The sequence below is a fragment of the Lathyrus oleraceus genome, chromosome 7, assembly GCF_024323335.1.
Source record: "Lathyrus oleraceus cultivar Zhongwan6 chromosome 7, CAAS_Psat_ZW6_1.0, whole genome shotgun sequence".
Lineage (NCBI taxonomy): Eukaryota > Viridiplantae > Streptophyta > Magnoliopsida > Fabales > Fabaceae > Lathyrus > Lathyrus oleraceus.
In genome coordinates, this window is record NC_066585.1 from 205,818,025 (window position 1) to 205,843,634 (window position 25,610).

The following is a 25,610-nucleotide window of genomic DNA, read 5'->3' on the forward strand; positions in this document are numbered from 1 at the left end:
GAAATGATCATAATGAGGGTATTTGGATCAATCCAACCGTCCGTGTTGTTAAGAGACATGTAGAACATATTCCAACCAAGAAAAGAAAGAGAACTTAGTGAAAAAGGTACAGGTCAAATGATTTTAATTGTTTTCTTTATTACAGGTAAAATGACTTTTATGATTTTAATTGTTTTTACATTTGTCATCTGATTTTAATTGTTTTCTTTATTACAGATAAAATGGCTATTATGAAGTCAATCATTCGTGCAAGGGGCAAGGGATACTTGAAAGTATCAATTGATATTTGTTTAGATGGAGATGTTCCATTGTCGTTAAGCCTCATTCGCGTAGATGATGATGCTGGATATTTGAAAGTATCCCTCTACGACAATGGAACATGTCCATCTAAACAAATATCAATTCTATCTTCAAAAGATAAGAGACCAAAAATATAAGAGGATTACGCAGCAAATCGAGTCAGTTGCATAAAAAAAAAGGTATAAACACAATTATATGATATTTATGCATAGAAAATGTTAATTCTTGATCTTATACTTCACCTAACTAATTTTATGATATTTTTTAGGTTCATGCTATTGATATTGAACAAAAAGAGGTTGTTGCTAAGAAGACTGCTGCTAGCAAAAAAAACATACATCTCAGAGATGCTTTTGCTACTTAGTTTTATTTCTTTTTAAGTTATGAATTGGTTGTATATTTAGAATCTTTCGAAGTTAAACGATTATATATCAGTGGATTGTTGTATATGTATGGATTGTTGTATATAAGGCTTGTTGAATGCAATGTGTGAAAAAGGGCTTCAAATTATACAGTTTTGGGTGTACTGCTTCAATATACAGGTTGTCTAAAATAAATAAAAAAATATAGCGCTTTTTAAAAAAAATAAATTAAATAACCACCCACTTTAGAGGGCGCTTCCCAAAATAAGCGCCCTCTAAACCCTTTAAATTTCCACTTTAGAGGGCGCTTTCCAGTAAAAACGCCCTCTAAACCCTTAAAAGTTTCCACTTTAGAGGGCGCTTTCCAGTAAAAGCGTCCTCTAAAGTGGCCCTTAAAGGGCTTAAAGAGCCACTTTAGACAGCGCTTTCACCAGGAAAAAAAGCGCTGTCTTTACCTATGCCAGCGCCAGATTAGAGGGCGCTTTAAAGCGCTGTTATAGGCCAAAAAAAGCGCCCTTTTTCCCTTATTTGGCGTAGTGTTGGTGGTTGTTTAGGGCCTTAGGAAATCAAGAAATTACATTATTTTTGTGATTTGAATAATATTGTTTGGTTCATCAAATTTTTGATTTGAAAATGGTCGGTTATAAGAGATATTTTGTATTCCAACGTTAATTCCTAAGATTTGTGTTTGAATCCTTTATAGTGTTAATCTAAGTAGATGTTGTTGGTGGAGAATTTCTCTTTGAGTCTTTTTGTTTTGTAAATGTGTTAGAGCACCCTAATGCTCTTTCATTGAAATTGCTGTTTAAAAAAGAAAAATTTGTTGGGAAGCTTTAGAGATATTTGAATAATTCAATGTGAAAATGTATGGAATCATAGTTGGTATACATCATGTATTCAAATTGGTTCTTGTATGAACGAATCTACGCCAAAATATTCTTCGATTCTAATACCCTTTGTCATGTAATCACAATCCATATTCCTGACACTTATTATTATATATTTCTGAACCTAATTATTTAATTTTAAATATAATATTCCATACATACTTACTTCCATCTATTACCTAATCCAGATTTTATTTGGTACAAGCGAATTATGATTTATTTTAGTTGGACAAAAAAATAATTAATAATATTATCAACATTTTCTTCAACTTATAAAATATATAAGTATCATATGCAAACGATCTGAATTAAGAGAGAGATTAGCCTTTCACAATTCAATGAACAAATATTTGAATTCCAATTAAAAGACGTATTCATATATATTCACCCTCTCAAGTTAACTATCGAGTCTCCTCAAACTTATATTAATGTATTTAAATTATAGGATATTTATCCGTTTTATAGATGAGAATCCTCACGATTTTAATTTTAAGAAATAACATCTCGTTAGATTGAAGTGTATTAATATTATATATAAATTACTTTTAGGCTAGATTCTCAAATAATACGAGCTTATTTTAGCATGCCAAAAACAAGTTTATTTACTAACATTAATTTTATGAAGCTATTTAATAGAATTTATTCAAACATTTGTATAACAATTTATATAAACATTTGAGCTATGTATAATAAGTTACATGTTTACTGAAACATGAAGTATAGGCCATTTGATCCTCACATAATCACGATCCAAGGGTTATTATAAGATTCTTGATAGAATTTAAAGAAATTATAGAACACAGAATATGTAAAAAATGTAATAAATTTTATATTGATTAGAATGATTTTTTTATTAATATATTACAATGAGATTTATATAAATTAATAGTATAACTAACTAGGTTAATATCTTTAACAATTATCTCTTAATGGACTATATATGCCATTTGATTTTCACATACATAATCAAGATTTTGGGGTTAAAACATTTTCAATTTCATTGAAATTAATATATAAAATTTGAATCACACAGCCCACGGTGGTAGACTTAAAAAAACCAAATAAAATGACACGTTCCATTTTGCCATAGTTCTCATGTCATTTTTATATACCATATGAGTCTAAACTATGTTATATAATTCACATAAAGTCTGCTCCCCCTAGTTTCTTAACACAAAGTTCCCGATAATGATAACCATGACAGAGTTTATATAAATACCATATAATGGCGTAGTAGTGTTTTCATTCATTCATACTGTAACTCAAACTCAAATGGATCCTGAACATTATTTTCCATCTCCTTCACTCTCCTCAACCAGGTACCTTATCATTTCAATACTTGTATATAATATGTGTTTATTTTATTCATTAATTTACTTGTATATATAATGAATAAAGGTGGTGGTCGAAGGAGACGGTGGCGGTGGTGACCGGAGGAAACAAGGGCATAGGGTTTGCTCTTGTGAAACGTCTTGCAGAGATGGGACTTACCGTAGTGTTAGCTGCTAGAGACAAGCAAAAAGGAGAGGATGCTGTAAAGAACATTCCAGCACCTCATCGTGTACACTTTTTACTCCTTGATGTATCTGATCCTGATTCTATCAAAACCTTTGCATCCTCATTCAAAGCCAAATTTGGAGCCACTTTGGATATTCTTGTACGTAACTAACTTTTCTGATTCTATAGGAAAGTGAACTAAGAATCTAACTAATGATTAATATTTATCATCAGGTGAATAATGCAGGTGTATCATTCAATGAGCTCCATCAGAACTCAGTGAACCACGCAGAAAGTGTCATGAAAACAAATTTCTACGGTCCCAGGTTACTTATTCAGGAACTCCTTCCTCTCTTTCGTCGCTCATCTTCTTCCATCACACGCATTCTCAATGTTAGTTCAAGACTCGGCTCTCTCAATGTACGTAATAATATAAATATCAACAACTTGTTTGCATTAAATTAATACTGGCCTCAAAGATTAAACCCTAGACAAATATTTATATATATATATATGCAGAAGGTGAGAAACGAGGAAATGAGAAGAATTCTAGAGAGAGAGGAGTTGAAGGAAGAGGAGATAGAAGAAATGGTGAAAAAGTTTCTAAGAGATGTAAGAAATGGGATGTGGAAGAGTGAAGGGTGGCCAATGTATTGGACAGACTATGCAGTATCGAAGCTGGCTCTAAATGCATACTCGAAGGTGTTGGCTAAGAGATACAAGACTGAATTGATGAGTGTGAATTGTTTTTGCCCTGGTTTCACTCAAACCTCGATGACTAAAGGGAAGGGCACTCATACTGCTCATCAAGCTGCTTCTCTTGCTGCCACACTTGCCTTGCTTCCGCCGCACCACTTGCCCACCGGGAAATTCTTCTTGCTTAGAAATAATAATGACTTCCGTGTTGCTGATTCTAAACTTTGATTCTCATCATTCCCATTACCATGCCAAGAGAGAACATAAAATGTTCATATTAAGGGGTTTATGAATCCAACCGTTTCAAAGAAAATTGTAACTATTTTTGTTATTTTAGATGTGTTTTAATTTAGTCAGATTACTAAAATTTTAAGTTGTTTAATTTGTCTAATTGTTAGTTTTTTTTTTATATATCTATCTATAATATTTGTATTTTTTTAAAAATTTTATTTAAAATTTATGTCTGCATATTCAATTCGAAATAACCTATATTATTGAATTATATTTAATTTGAGTTTAAAAATATATAAATAGTTTTCAATTTAGTTATGAATGAATTAGTGGAGCAAAGAGATATACGAGGGAGTATATGTTTTTCTTTTCTTTTTTTAAAATTGATTTTGAAAAAGTTTATGATAGTGTTTATCTTGGAATTATTTTAGAAACATAATGCCTATGATGGGTTTCGGGGTCCAACCAAGGACTTTCAAGCTCAAAGAGGCCTGAGCTAAGGCGATCTACCACCCTTTTTTTTGTTCTTGTTGGTAGATGAAGGGCTAATAGGCCTATTCAAGAATGCTATTTAGAAGGGAGAGTTTCATGCCTTTAAAGTCAATGATGAAAATCACTTTGAAATTTTGTAATTTGTTGATGATACAATAATCATACGTGAGAGGTCTTGATTAAACTTGTGGAGGAAATCAACTTTGGACTCCCATTTTGAACAAGTTTCAGTGTGGGTTGTTAGTATTGAAAGAAAGGAAGATGTCCATTGGTGGTAGGGTTGTGCTTATGAACTCAGTGTTCAATATTCTGCCTATTTAATATTTTTCTTTTTTAAGGCTCCAAAGGTAATGGTCATGGGATATTCATGTAAGGGTTGATAGGCTGACAGAGAAAGACATGGCTCTGATGGAAGACTTGCTAAAAATTATGCAGGATAAGGATTTGAAGCAAAAAGAAGATAAATTTGTATGGTGGAGAGATCTTAAGGGATTCTCAATAAAATATTATTATCATATGCATGCTGAGATTTTAAATTTAGGAGAATATGTGGTAGATAATTTGCTTCAAGAACTAGATAAGTTGTGGAAACTCATAGTGTCAAGTAAGATCCTTATCTTTGGTAAGAGATTATTGCTTGATAGACTACTAACTATAGTGGAGCTAGCCAAAATGAGTGTGCTTGGTGACAATCACAATTGTTTTGTCCCTTTCGTTTCGAACAAGAGAAATCAACTCAACACCTTTTTGTAAATTGCTCTACTAAAAATCAGTTGTGGTAGCAGGCTTTATCTTGGATTTGAGTGGCTTCTTGTAGGCTCACTTGTAGAAAATATCAGGTCATTTCATAGGAAGCTAAAAGGCAGGTTTAAACTTGGCACTATTGGTTTATTATGACTGTCCAGTTTTTGGTCAATCTGGTTGTGCAAGAAAGAAATACTTTTTAATGGAGGCTTTAAGGATGTGGCTAAGAAGTTGGATCATGTAAATCTGATGTTTTTTTAGAATGGTATTGTAAGACCCTAATTTTGATCCTAAGATCCTTCATGGTATCTCACAATTTGCATTGACTTTGGGATCACATATTGCCATCCTCCTTACCCCTCATTTATTAGGTTTGTATTGAGAGAGATCACCAATCACATTTGATTGTATCATACTTTGTTTTTCTTTGTTTACTAACCAAAATACCAAAAATATGTCCATGTATGTCTTTGTTTCTTTTGTAGGTAGTGTGTATGTCCATTTATGCCTCATCAAGCTCATACCTAGGGTTTGAGACCCTCAATGCAAGGAGATCAATCCAACAGTGGTCCACATTGGTTCTATACATCATATATGGATCCCCATGTTCTTTATTTATCATTTTTATCAAGAGTTCATCAAGAATTTGAATTTTGTTTGCCTTGGAAGCCTTAATTCATCTGGGTATCTTGTGTGACTTCCTCATCAAGTTTCTTCATCAATTGGTCAAAGATATCAAGGGATACTTCATTTTACACCATATCAAGCCTATATGATCCTCCACGAGTCCCAAAGATCAAAGGAACTTCAAGTTTGCAAGTTGGTCCAAAGAAGTTGACCAGAGAAAGTCAACTGGTCAAAACTAGGGTTCCCTAGACCCTATCTCCTAAACGTTTTGTCATATGAAAATGATTCCAAGAGAAAAGTTACTCATGAAATTCCAAACAACTTTAATGTTGTCATCAAGAGCTAGTTTTTATTGGAAAGTCATTTTTTATGGTGAACGATTATAGGTCATTTTGTCAGAGTCTTAGTTAGGAAGTCAACTTCCAAGGACCATAACTTGCTCAATTTTTATGATATGAAGCCCATCCAAGTTTCATGATCAATTTCAAGATGTCTTATACAATTTTTATGCTTTGATAAATGGCAAATGCAACTTTCAAGAGCATGTTCCAAGAGGAAACATTATAGGTCATTTTGGGCCATTACCATTGAACAAGCAACTTTCCTCAACTTCTAAAATGCATAAATCCCTCATGCCAAATCCAAATGGTGTCAAATTTGTGACCAAATTGAATAAGAATGAATGAGATACAACTTTGGTGAAGAAGCCATTTTTATTTAGAGCTCATATCAAAAGTTATTCAAGGGGGAAGAAGTGGTCATTTGACTTTGTACTTAGAAAATTTTCAACTATGTTTGATTTATCCAACCTCCACCTCAAAATTAATCATGATCCAAGATCCAAATGGAAAAGTGTTAAACATTAAAGTTGTTCCCCTTGATGCCACATTTCCAAAATGTCTAAGATCACTTTATTTGGACAATAATTGAGGGACTTGCTCATGGTTCCTTTGTTGGGTTTGTTTAGGCAAGTTTTGAATTCAAGTGATCATTTCTCTTTGCATGATTACATGTGATGATTTCAGTATCCACTATGTATGAATTAGAGTGGGATTACATAATGGTTTGGGCCCAAACCAATGCCCATGCATCCATGCACCGATGTTTCTAATTTTGGCCAAAATTTCAAAGGGTGCAAAACTGAATCCCATAGCCTATATATATCATTGCATTTCCTCAAGATCAGTACACACACATTGCCTAAGCCTTGCCAAATCAATTCTGAACCCTACTCCATAGAATACCTTGAGGATTTCTTTGAAATCGAGTTTGAATTTCACCTTCTGTTTTGAGATTCAAACTCCAAAGATTCATTTCCTTTTTTTATCTCAATTGGTCACTGCAAGCAAGAGGAGGAAAAACCAAGTGAATTCAGATCAAGATCAAGCCAGATAGAAGCTACCCGAAGGTGAATTTTCTCAAACTTCTCTTATTCGATTCTCCTTTATTTCTCAACTATTTTGATTGATTATTGGTTGTCTGAAGACCTACCGATGTAGGCAAAAAGATTGAGTTGCTTTAAGGTCAAATTGAAGCAACTCAGTTCATGCTCCTCTAATTTCGAATCCACGTATCTTTCAATATACTTGGAATTGGACAAAATTGAAGCCAGATTCGAGCTCCTGAGCATTTTTCCTTTAAAATGATGTCCTTACTTTTTATTTTGGTGGTGGTTGATGGTGGACCAGTCCGGTGAGGTCCACTGGAGAAGATGACCGGAGCTAGGGCTCCGGTGATGCGCTGGAACATCCCAAGCTATCTGATCTCATATCCACGTTTTAATCCTGACTCTCCTTTTTTATTACCACGCGTGTACACACCTTGACTGTGGTATTTGGTGGAAGCGCGCGCTTGGCCATCAGATCTGCCACCTCAATTAATAAGGGATATCTGATGACCCTTGTTTTTTTTAATTTTATTTTAATTTTTGAATTTTCATTTAATCCATTTATTTTGTTTAATTCATAATAATTTCATTTTTAATCCAAAAAATATGAGACTTTCACTAAAAATCTTCGAATATTTTTCTCTTCCATATTTTAAATTAAAATTTTTTTTTGCATTAATTTTGATATTTTTCATGAATTAAATGTTTTATGCATATTTTTAATTGTTTAAAAATACTTTTGACTTTCCAAAAATCATGATTTTTTTTGTCTAAGGTCCTTTGACTTTGTTTGACCTAGGATAAACCCCTTGGCCATATATTTGGTGTTTTTGAAGGGATTTGAGGTTTTGACCAAATTAAAATGTATTTTAATTCATTTTTAAATTTATTTTTAATTGAATAATTGCTTGAAAATTATGTTGAGCCATTTTTATGGTCTTGTGATGTTTGACTTTCTGTTTGGGCCTTGGTCATTGTTGATTTGAATTTTGTTTGATCAAAACCATTGGATTTACGGGATTGATGAAATGTACATTTCATCTCCCAAAATGAATGGATGATATTGATCAGATGAAATTCCTCTCGTGATCAATTTGTGTTTCTACTTCTCCTTCCCTCTTCATTTTCATCCCTATTATTTCCCAATCCTTCATTTGACCAATGATTTCTCTAATGTCTAAATGCTAGTTGGTTCATCAATGACCTTGTGTGTGGTATATTTTAGAAGTTTGGTTCTTTGTACCAAATCTCTAACATGCATTAACACCTATATTTTTATTGCCCGGCCTCAGATAGTTGTGACTTCTACATAAGTCCAATTACATTTGCTTAACATAGAGCTCAATTTGATCAAGAAGGCATAACATTCTAGTAAGTGAGATTGTAAGTCTCCCATTCTTCATGGCATTGTGTGGAGACTTGACTTTTTTCCCTTTCATGAGAGCTAGTGGCATACTTGTTGAATTATCCAAGTTGGAGCCCTTCTCATGGATGATGTCTTGGTTCAAGGATCCATACTTGTGAATGAATGGTTTAGTGTTCTCCAATGAATGACTTAACAAAATCAAAACTCTTCACTAACATTTGACTAACACTTGACCAACTCTTATTAATTTTGATTTTACTTTCAAGTCATTTACTTTATACAATTTAAATTTCAGTCATTTACCATTCATTTTCCATTTACATTTCATGCAACTTGTTTATGTTTCAGTCCTTTTCACTTTGCTCACTCGAGCCATATCTTGTGATTGTATATATTGTTTGTTTGTCTTTGTTTTTGTTTTTGTTTATGGTCTTAGGACCTTAAAACACCTAATAACAATAAAAACCCTAAAAAATATCTTGATGGACTGTTGGACTTGATCTGAGATTTTGGATTTAGAATTAGGCAACATTCCCTGTGCTAAAGGACTTGGCCAATGCCAACATTTGAGACTGAGCCATCTCTACTCGTGCCTTCATCTGATACAAGACCTTGGATGCCTTGGATTCATCTATTTCTCTGTCTCTGTGCTTAATTGTTATTTTGTTATTATTGTCCATGTCTGATGTTTTGTTCTGAGTTGATCAAGGAATATTTCATCTGATATATGGGAATATACTGAAGACTGCTAGCTATTGGATGGCTTGCTTGGATATTATGGCTATCTTTATTTGATGCCATGACCTTCATATAACTGCTTGGATATTGCTTATGCTTGTGACTGCTAAAGTCCAAAGTAAAATGGGTTTCTATATGACATTATTGTGTGTTGGATTGCATCCCATTGGTCACATCCTTTCAACTCTTAACTTTTAATTTTTGCTTAGGATAGTCCCTTCATCTCCTCCCACTTCTTAAATTTCAAAACCTCTCCCTCTTTTTAAAAACTTTCTTTGCTTGTGTTTTCTAACTTAGACATGTTTTAATGATTAGAAACTTTGGCCATATGCCAATGAATTTTAAAATCTTTTTCTCAATCAAGCTTGTAAATGAACTTAACAATATTGACTTTAATTTCAAAAAAAAGACTAAAAGAATTAACAACCCCATTCAAAACTTTGGCCTTTTGGCCCTTCTTGTTAGACTTTTGTTAAAATCAATCCACCAACTTCTTTGAAATTTTTACCATGAACTACGAGGTTTTGATTCCTCATTTTTATGTTGGTACGTAGGAACAAGACCGAAGGTCTTGTCAAACATAAAAATATAATTAATGAATTATTTTCTCATCCCTCCACTTTGTATTTTATCAAACATCATTTAGACCAAATCACCTGCACACAAGAAATGGCTCCCTAGGAGTACATATGACACTTTGGGTACTAACACCTTCCCTCTATGTAATCAACCCCCTTACCTGTAATATCTTGTATTTTATTAGTTTTGATTTGAAAACTTCTTATATTTGGGTTTTGTTCGTACTTTTTCCTATTTCCTTTGGAAACAATAAAAGCGCGGTGGTGACTCTGGTTTTATTAACGTCAAGTTTATCCAATAGCTTGATGGTCATGAATTTATCGCTACATGTATGTTTCTAGGAATAAGGGGTGTGGTGATTGTCTTTTTTAGAATTGGTGCATTAATCCATTGTCTTATATTGTAAGGATTTCTTAGTGTTTTCTTGTGTTTGGGTTTAGTACCCCGTGTGCTTGGATTTCTTAGTGAATAAAAAAAATACATGCACTCATAACCACAAGTCCAAAATATTGAGTCGTGTACACCGGGGGTGGGAATACGCCATGCCATATTTTAAAAAGCTTGAGCCTGACCTATGATAAAATTTTTAAGATTTGAACTTGACCTATGGCCTATTATAGTTTTTTTTTGCCTGACATGCCCTTTTAAAATTTATGGTCTGACCTTAAAGCCTATTTAAAAGCTTGTTTCATATTTAGGCTTTTAAAAAGTTCAACTTACCTATTTTTAAATAGACTACATTGGTATGTCTCTATAACTCTTGTATCCGACTTTATATCATTTTATGTGTTTGGTCTAGAGTTGTGCATGTTTTGCTTATTATCCTCCTTACTTTACTTATTCATCTCTAGTATATGTTTGTGATTGTTTTTATGCGCATTTAAGTCTTTTTTTAAATGTGTGTTGCTAATTATGTGCATTCGAGCATTTGTATACTTGTTCATCCATTATTTATATTGTTAATGCATTCCTTTACATACAAGTTTAATCAATTGATCGTTTGTTATTGAATGTCGGTGAGGCATGTCTATTTGCATTTTGTTGCATGTAACATGCCTATCTTTGTGTTCTGTATCTGATCTTTGTTGTTGTATATTCTTCTTAGCTGTTTTGCTTATGTGTTCATTTGGAATTATTTGTTTGTGATTTGTTATTTGGATGCACTTCAATCTATCTCTTTTTGATGTTGTCAAAGGGGGAGAAATTGTAATGTGAGTTTAGAATTGTTTTATTTTGTGGTTTGTATGTTTCAGGGAGAGTACAAGTATTTTTGCTTTTTTCTCAAAGTCGATTCAATTCCAAGTGAAAGCTTTCCAAGCATAAAAAAAGGGGAGAATGTAATTGAATGTCCCTGATACATTCAGGGGAGTACCCAAAATAATGATTTTATTACTTGTCTTATCGCTTTCATTCTCATTTACTTTCTATTATTGAGTCTCCTTTAAAATTGAAAAACTTGAAAAATTAGGATTTCTTGTGTGTGATTCGAATCACTCATAATCCATGATTCGAATCAATCAAAACAGAGGCAAAACAAAATTCGGGCGTCTGTGATTCGAATCACATATTACACCTGATTCGAATCACACTACTCTGTGATTCGAATCATAGTTTGTACATGACTCAGATCACAAACTTCTTATTTGCCACTACCATGTCTGATTAGAATCAGGCTTAACACGATTTGAATCATGAACCTGTGTGACTCGAATCATAGCCAAATCACAAGATTTCATTATGAGGCCTTGTTTCACATTACTTGCTCACTTGACTCAAATCATGAAATGCACTTGACTGTAATCTAACTAACTTTTTCCATCCATTTTTGTGCTTTATCTCAAGCACATATAAAATCATTTTGTCATCACTTTTCTTGTGTGAATCTCATAATCAACATTGTATTTTTTTGTGAAACCAACTCCATCTCACTTTTGAAAGTTCAAAAACTCTTGCAATCGATTTTCTTTCCTCTTCAACTTCTTTTTTATTTTAGATCTTTATCATGAGAGATTTGTAATTTGATTGAAGGAGACGTTGTCTTGAAACTAATCGTTCTTGAATATTGGGTAAAGATTTTCATGTAGCTTGCAAGATTGTGGTTATTATCATTGGTGCTGACAAATTCTAATGAAAAGAATGAGGTTATTCTCTCTGGATTACCTTGGTAGTGACTGTGTAGAAGGCTACGGATAAGGCAGACCAAATTTCCTTGGTAGTGACTGTGTGGAAAGATACGGGTAAGGCGAGGTTCTTCTCAAATCTTTGGATAATAATCGCTCAAGGAATCGGTAGGATTAAGGGACTAATTGCTATATACAAAGGCTTAGTGCAAATGGGTGAAATTGGAAGATTAAAGAAGCGTTAGTCGAGTAAAGACTACGTGGAATAGTTTGGCATTACACTGTATACAAGTCAAGATCCAAATAGAATATTTTACTTTTTCAGCATTATTATGGTTTGGTGATTGTATGAACTCTTGAAAATATTTTTCAAATAAAAAGGAACAATGCAGGTTCCAATGGGAAACCATTGAAGAGTGCATGTAGGCAAAGCGATGAGCACTATAAATCTCAGTCATCTCTCTCCCTTACTCGTGCATTTAACTTTCATACGATTTGCATGCTTATGTATTTCAATTCTAGCGTAGTTTATCGTTTATTCAATTGGTAGTGATTTATTATGTAAACTTAGGTTTTGTTAGAATTGGTGCCTAATATATATGAATTGGTGATTAGAATATGAGAAACAATTGAAGTTAGAATTCCTTATATTGAATCGTTGTATAAACACATCTCGTGAAACATACAACTGAATCAATTGAATACCTTTGTATCATCATAAGACCATAAATTAGTTATTTAGATTGATTAAGCATTAATGTGATCAAGTGTTAACAAGTATAATTTTTATATTTTCTCTTTAAACCTTCTGCGCACACTTTTAAGAAAAATTGATATTCAGAAAAAGTGGTTGAGTTTTTTTACAAGGGTGTATTCACCCCACTCTAGAGCATTTTTCGACTTTCATATTCACACTTAACAAAAGGTAGATGAAACCGATCGCTTTGGCTAGAAGTTGGATATTATATTCTTAGAAAAGAAAAATATCTTTATAAACACTCCAAAGTTTGAGAAATAGTGTAAGAAAGTTAACGCCATGGTGAGAAGGCCAAAAGGAAAAGTCTCAAATCTAAACAAGGATCCTTCTAAGAGAGCTCAACAAAGAGTCCCAAGACATGCGCCAAGAGAAATAAGAAGAGCTTAACAAGGATTCTTGAGGTTTGACAACCTTTTGGGATTATAAAAGGGATTTGAGAGGCACTTTAAACACATTAGATTTGTGTGATTCTTATATTTAGATTTTAAGAGATTGGAAAACATTTGGGTAGATAATAAGGTTTAGTTTTAGAACTCTGAAAGCTACTTTCTTATAACTCATATTGTATTCTCCTGATATAAATACCAAACCCTAATTTGGAAGTCTCCCTGTAGACCCATTGAAGCACATGTTTACGTAAAGTAAATTTTTGTTTATTGGTAAATTCTTTTCCAACATCAGCGTGTACAATACCTTGGTGGAGATATTCAAATCATGATCCTTAGATGCAGTAACTTTGTTGATAACATCAGGGTGCATCATTCCTACAAGACAACTTCAATCAACATTAGAAAAACCAAAATTCATTATCCAGACCAATCCTTCAAGGATCCAGATTACACTCTCCGGGTTGTGTTCATGTTATAGAAGAAAAAAAGCCAATTGATATCAATGGTCATCAATTATAGACATGTACATTACCTGTAACTTCAAATGATTTTGCACTTTTTGATTTTGAAAATAATAAAATTGTGTTTGCAAGTGAAAATCTTGAATAAGAATGCAGACAATTTTTGGAAGGGTTTAAGGAAATATGTGTAATGATCACAAATGTAAAGGTTTAACATAGGGTTATGCAGAAATCATGACAATTTAAATTCTAAAGGGTGTGTTTGCAATTCAATTGCCGAAGGGCGTGTCCAAAATTTTGAATCCGGACAAATGTTTACTTGCATAAAGTGCGTTTCTAATGAAGAAATTTGTTGTATTGTGGTGCGTCTTAATTTCAATCTCAGTACAATAAGAAATATTATTTTAGAATTTGCATAGAGTTTGATATACATTAGGGTGCACCATACATACAACCAATTATTAATATGTTTAGGGGTATGCAAAAAAATCGGTTATTCTTAACCAAATTGATATCCAAATTATTCCACTTTTAAAAAAGAAATCCAAATGCTAAAATATAAATATGAGTATCCATTTTGCTATCAAAATATAAATAGATATTTATAATAATAATAATAGTAATAATAATAATAATAATAATAATAATAATAATAATAATAATAATAATAATAATAATAATAATAATAATAATAATAATAATAGTAATAATAATAATAATGTGTTTTAGTTATTGAGTACCCAAATTTTATTATGAGTTAAATTTATATGTTGGTCTCTTTTCATGTTTCATCAATTACATATCATAAATTAATTTTATATTTTCAACTTTTTTAAAATTATTTTTAAAAATTTCATTAAAAGAATTCAATTTTTTTTCAAAACTTAAAGAATTATATATTAGGATTTTTTTCGAAATAAATAATAATAATATTTTGAATAAAAAAAAATTCCTGAAAAAAATTTATTTTTATTTTTAGTAAAAAAAAAATCATTTTGAAAAAATATTTAGAACTAATTTTCTGAAATTTTTTTATTTTTCTTTTTTGAATTTTTTTTATGGAAAAATATTTTTTTTTAATTTTTAGAATAAAAAATAAAATTATTTTCAATTTTTTAAAATATATATTTTTTTAATTTTCACATTTTTCTTTATTTTCGATTTCCTTTTTTTTCGAAATAATTTTTTGTTTATTTTCAGAATAATTTTTTTTCATAATTGTATTTTATTTTTGGGATGTTTTTTTTTAAATAAATTTTGTTTAATTTTCGGAATACTTTTTATTATTTTATTAAAAAAATGCTTTTTGATAAAAAAATATTTTTTATTTTAAAAAATATGTATTTTAAAGACAAAAAATTTGTTTTAAGTATTTAAATTTAAAAATTGGTATTAATTTAAAAGGAATAAAATTTAAATTTAATTAAATAATTTGAATTAAAATAAAAGCCATTTACAACAGGTTTTTAACCGGTTCAAAATCGATTATTAATTTTAAATTAATTTTGTTTACAATTGGTTTGGTTTATAAACCATAATCATAAAAATTGGTTGATTCACATTGCATGGTAATCCATAACCTTCAAGTTTTTTTTAATTTGCAATTTCCTTGAAGAATCTCAGCAAAATCTTTAAATAGGTAATGTTTAGTCGTGATGTTGTCAATTTCAATTAATCTAACTGTTGTGCCGTTCAGGAAAACAAATTTCTTCGGATGATCTGTTAGTTTCTATTGAAAATCATTATCATATATTGTTCAATTATTAATGATACATGTCATATTTTTTTTAATTTGTTCTTTCCACTTGGCTGTGTGCGTTGGGGAGTTCGGGAGAGTCGGGAGCATCAATGAGACTAATGCTCCAGGATCACAAAAGAGAGAGACGTCACATCTCAACCCAAAACCTTAAGGTGTTAGGTAAATGAGTTCTCTCTATTATAAATCCAATATTCCATCCATTCATATGCAATGTGGGGCTTTAATCACTCACACTTGCACCCAACAATCTCTCCCATAAGTGTGAGTCCCCCACATCATATAACAGGATCCAACATCGGATCCAGCTTCCGTTCCCCCCATAAAACCGAACTAGAATGATACCACTGTTGGGGAGTACGGGAGAGTCAGAAGTATCAATGAGACTAATGCTCCAGAATCAACAGAGAGAGACGCCATATCTTAACTCAAAACCTTAAGGTGTTAGGTAAATGAGATCTCTCTCTTATAAATCAAACATTTCACTCATTCATAGACAATGTGGAAATTTAATCATTCACTCTTGCATCCAACATTCTCCCTCACAAGTGTGACTCCCCTACATCATATAACAGGATCCAACACCGGATCTAGCTCTAGCTCCCGCTCCCTCCTCCCCCCCCCCCCCCCCCCCCCCCCACACACACACACAAAGTTGAACCAGACTCTTATACTACTGTTGAAGAGTCTGGGAGAGTCAGGAGCATCAATGTGACTTATGCTCCAGGATCACAAGAGAGGGAGACACCACATCTCAACCCAAAATCTTAAGGTGTTCGGTAAATGAGTTCTCTCTCTTATAAGTCCAACATTCCACCTATTTGTGGGGCTTTAATCACTCACATTTGCACCCAATATTATGTTGGGGAGTCGGGAGCACAAATGTGACTAATGCTCCAGGATCACAAAAGAGAGAGACGTCACATCTCAACTCAAAACCTTAAGGTGTTAGGTAAATGAGTTCTCTCTATTATAAATCCAATATTCCATCCATTCATATGCAATGTGGGGCTTTAATCACTCACACTTGCACCCAACAATCTCTCCCATAAGTGTGAGTCCCCCACATCATATAACAGGATCCAACATCGGATCCAGCTTCCGTTCCCCCCATAAAACCGAACTAGAATGATACCACTGTTGGGGAGTACGGGAGAGTCAGAAGTATCAATGAGACTAATGCTCCAGAATCAACAGAGAGAGACGCCACATCTTAACTCAAAACCTTAAGGTGTTAGGTAAATGAGTTCTCTCTCTTATAAATCAAACATTTCACTCATTCATAGACAATGTGGAAATTTAATCATTCACTCTTGCACCCAACATTCTCCCTCACAAGTGTGACTCCCCTACATCATATAACAGGATCCAACACCGGATCTAGCTCTAGCTCCCGCTCCCTCCTCCCCCTCCCCCCCCCCCCCACACACACACACAAAGTTGAACTAGACTCTTATACCATTGTTGAAGAGTCTGGGAGAGTCAGGAGCATCAATGTGACTTATGCTCCAGGATCATAAGAGAGGGAGACACCACATCTCAATCCAAAATCTTAAGGTGTTCGGTAAATGAGTTCTCTCTCTTATAAATCCAACATTCCACCTATTTGTGGGTCTTTAATCACTCACATTTGCACCCAACATTATGTTGGGGAGTCCGGAGAGTCGGGAGCACCAATATGACTAATGCTCTAGGACCACAAGAGAGGGAGACACCACATCTCAACCCAAAACCTTAAGGTGTTAGATAAATGTGTCCTCTCTCTTATAAATCCAATATTCCACCCATTCACATGCTGTGTGGGAGCAAGTGTGAGTCCCCTACATCCTATAATAGGATCCAACACCCTCACTAAGCTGAACCACGACTCTAATACCATTGTTGGGGAGTCAGGGAAATCCAGAAACACCAATGAGACTGATGCTCCATGACCACAAGAAAGGGAGACACCACATCTCCACCTAAAACCTTAAGGTGTTAGATAAATGAGTTCTCTCTCTTATAAATCCAATATTTAATCCAGTCATAGGCAATATGGGATTTTAACCACTCACACTTGCACCCAACAATGCGATCATGGCGAACCAAGACTTGAATCCTCTCACTCTAAAAAAAGCCAAACTTTAAAAACTATAATACGATATGATATTATTTAAACATACCATTATCATATATTTTCAAAATCCAATATGTGTGAAACAATTAGTATCTTTGCATCCATTATAACCATTTCAAGGTGTTCAATGCCCCTGTTGTTCATAACAGTCCTAACATCAATAATCCGAACAACAAGCCACCATGTTTCCTTCGAGTCATTGATATCTTTTATGAAGTCATACTTTCGAGCCATTTTTCTGCAACATCAAATATTTGCACAATAATCTAATTAATTTCATGTGTCATATTGAAATAACTTAAAATATATCAAGAGAGAGAGAGAGAGAGAGAGAGAGAGAGAGAGAACGCGCGCATTAAAAAGACAACATATATCATATAAAAATACCATAAACATTTGATTCATTTCATATAACTAAATCCAATCAACTTATCCACTAAAAACATATTAAAGTCATTGAAATATAACTTTTCCTTCTAATAGTCTATGTCCAACCGTCCAAATCATTAAAAAAGTAACTCCTAAAAACAATAAGATTCAACTACTGCTAAAAGAAGAAATTGATATTTACGATGTCACTAAACATGGATGAAGAAATAAAAAACTAAAAGTCAGAAATCCTAAGCTAAACACTGTAAGATCCCAATTTTGACCCTAAGATCCCTCATGCAACTTCATCATATGCATTAGCATTGGGATCACACGTTGGCATCCTCCTTACCCCTCTTTCATTGGGATTGTTTTGGGAGAGATCACCAAGCACCATGTGATTGTATCATACTTGTATATTATCATTTTACTAACCAAAATACCAAAAATATGTCTTTGTATTTGCCTAACTCTTTTGTAGGTAAGACATGATCTCATTGATGTATCAAGTTCATATCTAGGGTTTGAGACCCTCATGACAAAGAGCACAACCATGAATTGACCAAAGAATGGTTATAAGCATCATATATGAGTTCCAATGATTCCTACATGTTATATTGATCAAGTATTCTTCAAGAGTTTGGGGATGATTTGCCTTGGAAACCCTAGTTTGACTGGGTATCTCGAGTAACTTCCCCAACAAGCTATCTCACCAATTGATAAAATTTCTCAAGGGAAAATTAAAAATTCATCATATTATGCATATATGATCTACCATGAGCCAAGAAAGTCCAAAGAATTGAAGGTTAGCAAGTTGGTTGGTGGTGGTTGGCCAGATGAATTCATCTGATCAAAACTGGGTCTCCCTAGACCCTATCTCCTACAATGTTCACAATATGAAAATGATTCCAAGAGAAACATTACTCTAAATGACATTCCAAACAACTTTCATGTTGAGACCTAGAGCTAGTTTTTCTTGTAAAATCATTTTCTATGTTGAAACATTATAGGTCATTTTGTCTAAACCCTAATTTGAAAGTCAACTTCCCAAGGTCATAACTTTCTCAATTTTTATGATATGAAATATTTCCAAGTTGCACAATAAAATTCAAGATGTCTACTTCAAGTTTTATGTTTGGAGTGAAAGCAAATTCAACTTTTATGAGCATGTGATATGAGGATACATTATAGGTCATTTTTGACCTATACCATTGAACAAGTGATATTCCTCAACTTCAAAAATGCATAACTCTATTGTTATAAATCCAAATGACATGAAATTGGTGACCATTTTTAAGGTATTTGAAATAGCTACAACTTTGATGAAGACACTTTTCTCATTTGAAGCTCACATAAAAAGTTAAGTAAGGTGGAATATTGAGATATATGACTTCACACTTAGAAAAAATTTCAACATGTTGATATTTCCAAACTTCCACCTCAAAATTCACCATGATCCAAGCTCCAAATAAAAAAGTGTTGAACATCAAACTTGTTCCATTTGATCCAAGCTTTCCAAAGAACCCAAGTTCATGCATTTTGGATGAGGTTTGCTAGGGCTGGGCATGGCTTTAACAGAGTTGCATCATTGAAGATATCAAATGTACAAACTTCATTTCACATTGCCTTGCCATTCAAGCTTCATTCAGACTTCAACATGATTGATTTTGGACCTTAATGCATTGCATCATAGGCATGTACATGCCCATGCACTCGTGCCATTCACAATGCTAAATTTGGACAAAATGTCAAGTGTGCAAATATCACTCCCTCGTGCTATAAATACATGACCTATGTGCTCAATTCAAACACACCTTGCGCACCAACTTTGCCCCCAATTCAAACCCTCTCATTCTAAAGGAAAACCTGAGAATTTTCAATTTGAAAATTGAGTTTGAATCTCAACTGTTGGAGATTCAAAAACTCCAGGATCCAAAGCCTTGCACCCTTGCTAATCACTTCCTGCAAGCTTCTCAAGTGTGATCAGATCGTGTTTGAAGCAACCAACATCAAGTTCTGCACGGTATTGAAGGTAATTTTCAGAAAACTTCATCTCTTCGTTCTCACTCAATTCTCATCAATTCTCTTGGATCTTTGGTTGTCTGAAGTCCTACCAATGTAGGCAAGAAGATTGAGTTGCTTAGAGGTCAAATCGAAGCAACTCAGTTGACACACCTCAAAAATTCAACTCCTCATATCTTTCTATATAGGTGGAGTTAGTTAAAATTGAGGTGATATTCGTGATCTATACCATTTTATCTTTCAGATCACGTCCTCTTTTGTCATTTATGATGTGGTGATGACTGAACCAGTCCGGCCAGGGTCATCGGAGAAGATGACCGGCCTTTGGCTCCGGCGATGAGCTGGAAGTGTTCAGAGCCATTAGATGAGTTTGAAATGTTTTAATCTCGTGCGTTGCTTTTAAATACCAAGCCTATGCCACGTTGACTGTAGTGAACCATGGAATGCACGCGCTGATCCACTTGATCTGCCACCTCAATTAATGAGGGAGATCAAGTGGTCCCCGTTTTTTTGCTATTTTATGATTTTTATTTTAATTAGCTTATTTTCATTAATTCATATTAATTTTAATATTGATCCAAAAAATATGAGAGTTCCACCAAAAAATTTCAAATAATTTCCTCTTTCACATTTTGAATTAAAATTATTTTTTGGATCATTATTAATATTTTTCATGATTTAATTGATTTTGTGTTTATTTTTAATTGTTTAAAAATACTTTTAAGTCTTTAAAAATTCTGAATTTTTTTCTCCAAGGTCCTTTGACCTTGTTTGACCTATAAGAAATCTCATGGCCATTTCTTTGGTGTTTTAATGAAGTTTTAGGAATTTGACAAACCATATTTAATTTAAATGTATTATTTTAGTATTTTTAATTTGAATAAATGCCAATTAATTGTGTTGACCTATTGTGATGACTTGTATAAGTTTGACTCTTGTTGTTGGGTCTTGGTCAAGGTTGATTTGACTTTGTCAAGTTAATATTGTTGGATTTAGGGGATTGATGGAATGTACATTCCATCTCCCAAAATGAATGGATGATATTAATTTGGTAAAAGTCCTCCTTTGACCAATTTGAGTTTTGATCCATTCCCCTCCCTCTTCATCTCATTCTCATTCTTTATGCATTCATCCCATTTGGCCTATGATATCTCTAAGTCCTAAGGCTAGTTGTTTGCAAAAATCAACATAAGTATGGATGAAATTAGGCCACCTCTTTTGCATATTCTTTTTGTGTGTGGTATGTTTCATGAGCACAGTCCATTATACTATGTCTCTAACATGCATTAACACTAAAATTCTATTGCCCGACCTCAATTAGTTGTGACTTCTACATAAGTCCAATTACGATTGCTTAACATAGCGCTAAATTTGTGACTCAAAAAGGCATAGCATTCTAGTTAGTGAGATTGTAAGTCTCCTCTCTTTCATGGTATTGTGTGGAAACTTGGCCTTTTTTCCTTCCTTTGGAAGATGTCTTGGTTCAAGGATCCATGTTTGTGATAAATGGGTTGAGTGTTCTCCAAAGAATGACTTCAAATGAAAAGAAAAAGAAAAAATAATACTAACCTCTAACTCACTAACAACTAACATTTAATTTCAAGCCATTTACTTCAATGCAATTTAATTTTAGCCTTTATTCATTTGCCATTATTCATACCATTCTAATTGTTTATGTTAATGCAATTTTCACTTTGTCCACTTGGACCATACTGTATGATATATATTGCTTGTGTATATTTTGTTTGTTTGTGTGGTCCTTGACCATTAATGTACATGATAACAACAAAAACCCTAAAAAAATTGTGTGGACTGTTGGTTTGATCTTGGACAAATTAGACTTAGAATTTAGGAAATCTTCATATGCTAAAGGACTTGACCAATGCCAACTTTTGTGAAACCAAGTGCTTGCAATTTGAAACTTCATCTGATACATCATTCAAGATCCCTTTGAGTTCATCTGCAACATGATCATTGTGAAGTTGTTATTTTAAACCTGTGACTTGTGGACTTCATATGTTACATGGGCTAACTTGAAGAAGATCCTGAAGTGGCTAAGCTTGGATGTGGCTATCTTTATTTGACGTCTTGCTCTTCAAGATTGATATAATTGTGCATTTGTGTGTTGCTTGATTCTAAATGTCCAAGGGAATTTGGGTTTCGATTGACATTCTTGTCTATTGGATTGCTACCCATTGGTCAGATCTTTTCAACCCTCAACTTTTAATTTTGTGCATAGGATTAGTTTCTTCATCTCCTTCCCACTTCTTTAATTTCAAAATCTCTTCCTCACCTTTTTAAAAATCTTCTTTGGTTGAACTTATTTTGTTCTAAACTTTGACCACTTTGCAAACTAGAAACTTTGGCCTTATGCCATTACATTTTCAAACTTCTTTTCTTAATCAAACTTGTAAATGAAGTTAATTATACTTGACTTAAACCTTCAAAAAGCCAAAAAGACCTAACTCATTCAAACCATTTTAGGCATTTGTGCCTTTCAAACTTAAGTTTTGTTAAAAGCAATGCATCCACTTTGAAATTTGTATCACGAACTACGAAATTTTGATCCCTCATTTTATGTTGGTACGTAGGCACAAGTCTGAAGGTCTTGTCAAACACAAAAATATAATTAATAAATTCTTTTCTCATCCCCCCATTCTATTTGTTTGTAAACATCACTTTGTACAAAATACATATGCACACAAAAGGGCTTCCTAGGAGTACATAGGACACTTTGGGTGCTAACAGCTTCCCTCTGTGTAACCAACCCCCTTACCTGTAATCTCTGACATTTTATTAGTTTTGATTTGAAAACTTCTTACTTTTGGGTTTTATTCGTACTTTTTCCCTTTTCCCTTGGAAATAATAAAAACGCGGTGGCGACTCTGGTTTTATTGATCTCTTGCTTATCCATAGCTTGATGATCATGAATTTACCGCTACAAACACCTAATAAATCCCTAACCCGACCAATTGAATTGAATAAGAGTATAAGAGATTTAAGAAAGACTAACCGTGGTTGTGGAGAAATGGATAATCGAATGAAATCTCGAAGTTTGAAAAGGAGAAATTTTTGAATCTTGAATAGTAAATTTTCATAATGGTTTTGAAGGTGTTTCAATAAAGGTATATATAAAGGGATCATGATTATGAAAGATAATTGAAACATTGTAAGTAATAAATTTGATCTCTTAAGGATAGGGATGACAATTTGACCCATCCCCAACGGCCACTCGCAAATTTATCCACAACGGGTAGGGTAAAAACCCGGAAAAACGGGTACGGGCATGAGCTCGGGTAATTGCCCATAAAAAAAGCGGGTACGGGTGCGGGTATGGGCATCTTGGTACCCAGCCCGTCCCATACCCGCACACTATATATTTATGTAATTTTATTTTTATTTTTATATTTTAGGTTATATTATTATATACAAATGTATGTCTATCAATTATAAAATCTATATCAATGTTAAGCCATTACATTTTTAATATAAGTGTTTGTTTATTTCAACAATAAATTGTTTGAATTTTTTTTAATGTTTTTAAAATTTTAAAATTATATCATATTTTATAATTGATTTATTTATTTTTAATAGGGATGCGGGTCACATGTGGGTATGAGTACTTACATACCCATAGGACACGGGTACAAGTGCTAACTTTGGCACCTAAACAGGTACGGACTCAGATACAGAATTTTTTTCAAATTGCGGGTATGGGAATGACTATTATAATACCTTGCCCAAACCCTGCCGATTATCATCCCTATTTAAGGACAACTATATAAATTTGGAACAAAAATTGATAATAATAGCTACGTTCGAAATGCGAAATACATACGGTGAACAATAACGGTGTATTAGATTGGTTTAAATATTAGACTTACTTATGAGGTTGGTTTAAATATTCGGTTTAAATTATTGACATTACGATAGATAAAGAACTGTTGGATGCAAACCTAAAAATGTAAACCTCTATTGTCACATGTGAATTGAATAAATTGAAATAACTATTAATAATTATTAATGAAGTTGATTATATTCTTTAATGTAATAGGTTAACAACTGAATGATAATTAAGGACTTGAAAATAAATATTTAATTAAATTTACTAAAGATTAAATTGTAAAATTAGTGATAATTAAAATAACAATTCTTCTTATAATAATAGTAGAAGCGGCAAAAATTCATATGTGCCTATCATATCTATTATTTATCAACAAGTGTGGTGGAAACAAATAGTTGCTTCCGGTCCATCTTTAAAATCCATGCCATCCTAAGTCCTAACATTTTAGATTAAAAAAAACGACAAAAATCTAAAATAAACCCAGTTTTTAGTAATTTATACAGTATTTTTAAAGTTAAAATTTAGTTAAAATGTAACACATAAACAACATATATGCAACGCGGTATAAATGCAGGAAATAAAAAAAAAACGAATTTAATATTTGAATTGCGGAAACTTTTTTTATTTGACAATATCATTATTTCAAATTGAATGTAAGGTGCCAAAGATAAGAGTAGGAGTGCAGGAAAAAAATTCTAAAAATTCCATCAAGGAATAAAGGAGGCCAAAATATAACCCGTCAAAGCCCAACAAATAAGGACATTTACGAATTTGCATTTTCTCCGCCAGACCCTCAAAACTAGGGTTTGACGTTTGCAACTTCGCACGCATGGCCACTTTATAAAACGCTAAGCTGCATCCTTTTCAAATTCATCACTTTTCATCGGTGACTACTACATCATCATCTTCTTTTCTGTTTTTTTAGGGTTATTGTTTTCAAGTTACGATTTCTTATTTCCGATGCTTTTTCTGTGTTATTTCTTATGCTGTTTTACGATTTTATTATTATATTAGAAATTAGTGTTGAAATTTGAAAGAAAAGCCAATTTGCAGAGCAAGAGCATCGATAATTGATGTAAATTGCATTGAAGGTTGGCGAAATCGATCTTCGTAGGCGATTCTCCGTGCCTATCAAATCATTCTGTTTTGAATACGGCCTCGAACAAGTCGCTACATTTATAATAATTTTGCTTTAAATCTTCGATCTAAAAAATACGGTTTTTCTTTCGATTTCGGTCATATGTTTCTTTTCTAGAATATTAAAGCCAATTTGCAGAGCAAGAGCATCGATAATTGATGTATATTGCATTGAAGGTTGGCGAAATCGATCTCCGAAGGCGATTCTCCGTGCCTATCAAATTCATTCTGTTTTGAATATGGCCTCGAACAAGTTGCTACATTTTTTTCTTTGTGAAGCGTCTTTTTCTATGCATACATTTCACACAACTTATGTTATATTGTAGTAATAAAAGTTTATGGTTGTCGAAGATAAAATGCTAACTAACGAGCTGGCTTTGTATCAGACTTACAGACGTATCAACAATTTCTACATAGTTAATCCAAAGGATAGCAACAGAAATAAATATAGATGAATCAAAATAACTAACCAATTTATATTCACTCAATAACCGTAACTGTGATAAACAAAACTGTTTCACATGTAAACAGCACTATCCTCTCTAGGTGAACAATAAATTTTTGATGCAAAGGAATCAAGGAAAACATGACAGAGACCAACAAATCTTACTACTTGAAAATACCTTGGTACATTTGAAACATAGGATACACTATTTTATGTATAACCAATCATATAATCATATATACGGTGCAGATGTACAATCATATATATATATATATATATATATATATA

General features: G+C 33.0%; 1 protein-coding gene and 2 non-coding genes across 3 annotated transcripts; all 3 read left to right on the top strand.

Moving 5' to 3' along the window:
• The first annotated feature begins 2,821 nt into the window (after positions 1 to 2,821).
• Positions 2,822 to 3,970, top strand: LOC127107098 ((+)-neomenthol dehydrogenase). The gene is made up of 4 exons (XM_051044374.1): positions 2,822 to 2,868; positions 2,948 to 3,206; positions 3,281 to 3,466; positions 3,566 to 3,970. Exons 1-4 carry the CDS (start codon positions 2,822 to 2,824, stop codon positions 3,968 to 3,970), a joined length of 897 nt encoding a protein of 298 aa, XP_050900331.1.
• Positions 3,971 to 24,792: 20,822 nt separating this feature from the next.
• On the top strand, positions 24,793 to 24,917 carry LOC127109554 (small nucleolar RNA snoR86). The gene has a single exon (XR_007796829.1). It is a non-coding gene; the product is annotated as a small nucleolar RNA snoR86 (small nucleolar RNA).
• A 98-nt stretch (positions 24,918 to 25,015) lies between these two features.
• Positions 25,016 to 25,141, top strand: LOC127109557 (small nucleolar RNA snoR86). Its single transcript, XR_007796831.1, has one exon. It is a non-coding gene; the product is annotated as a small nucleolar RNA snoR86 (small nucleolar RNA).
• The last annotated feature ends 469 nt before the right edge of the window (positions 25,142 to 25,610 follow it).

Excerpts from the sequence above, each read along its gene's own strand:
- LOC127107098 (XM_051044374.1), top strand. The coding sequence starts at position 2,822 with ATGGATCCTGAACATTATTTTCCATCTCCTTCACTCTCCTCAACCAG. Across the intron at positions 3,207-3,280 it reads GAGCCACTTTGGATATTCTT|GTGAATAATGCAGGTGTATC; the intron begins GTACGTAACTAA and ends ATTTATCATCAG. Across the intron at positions 3,467-3,565 it reads CAAGACTCGGCTCTCTCAAT|AAGGTGAGAAACGAGGAAAT; the intron begins GTACGTAATAAT and ends ATATATATGCAG.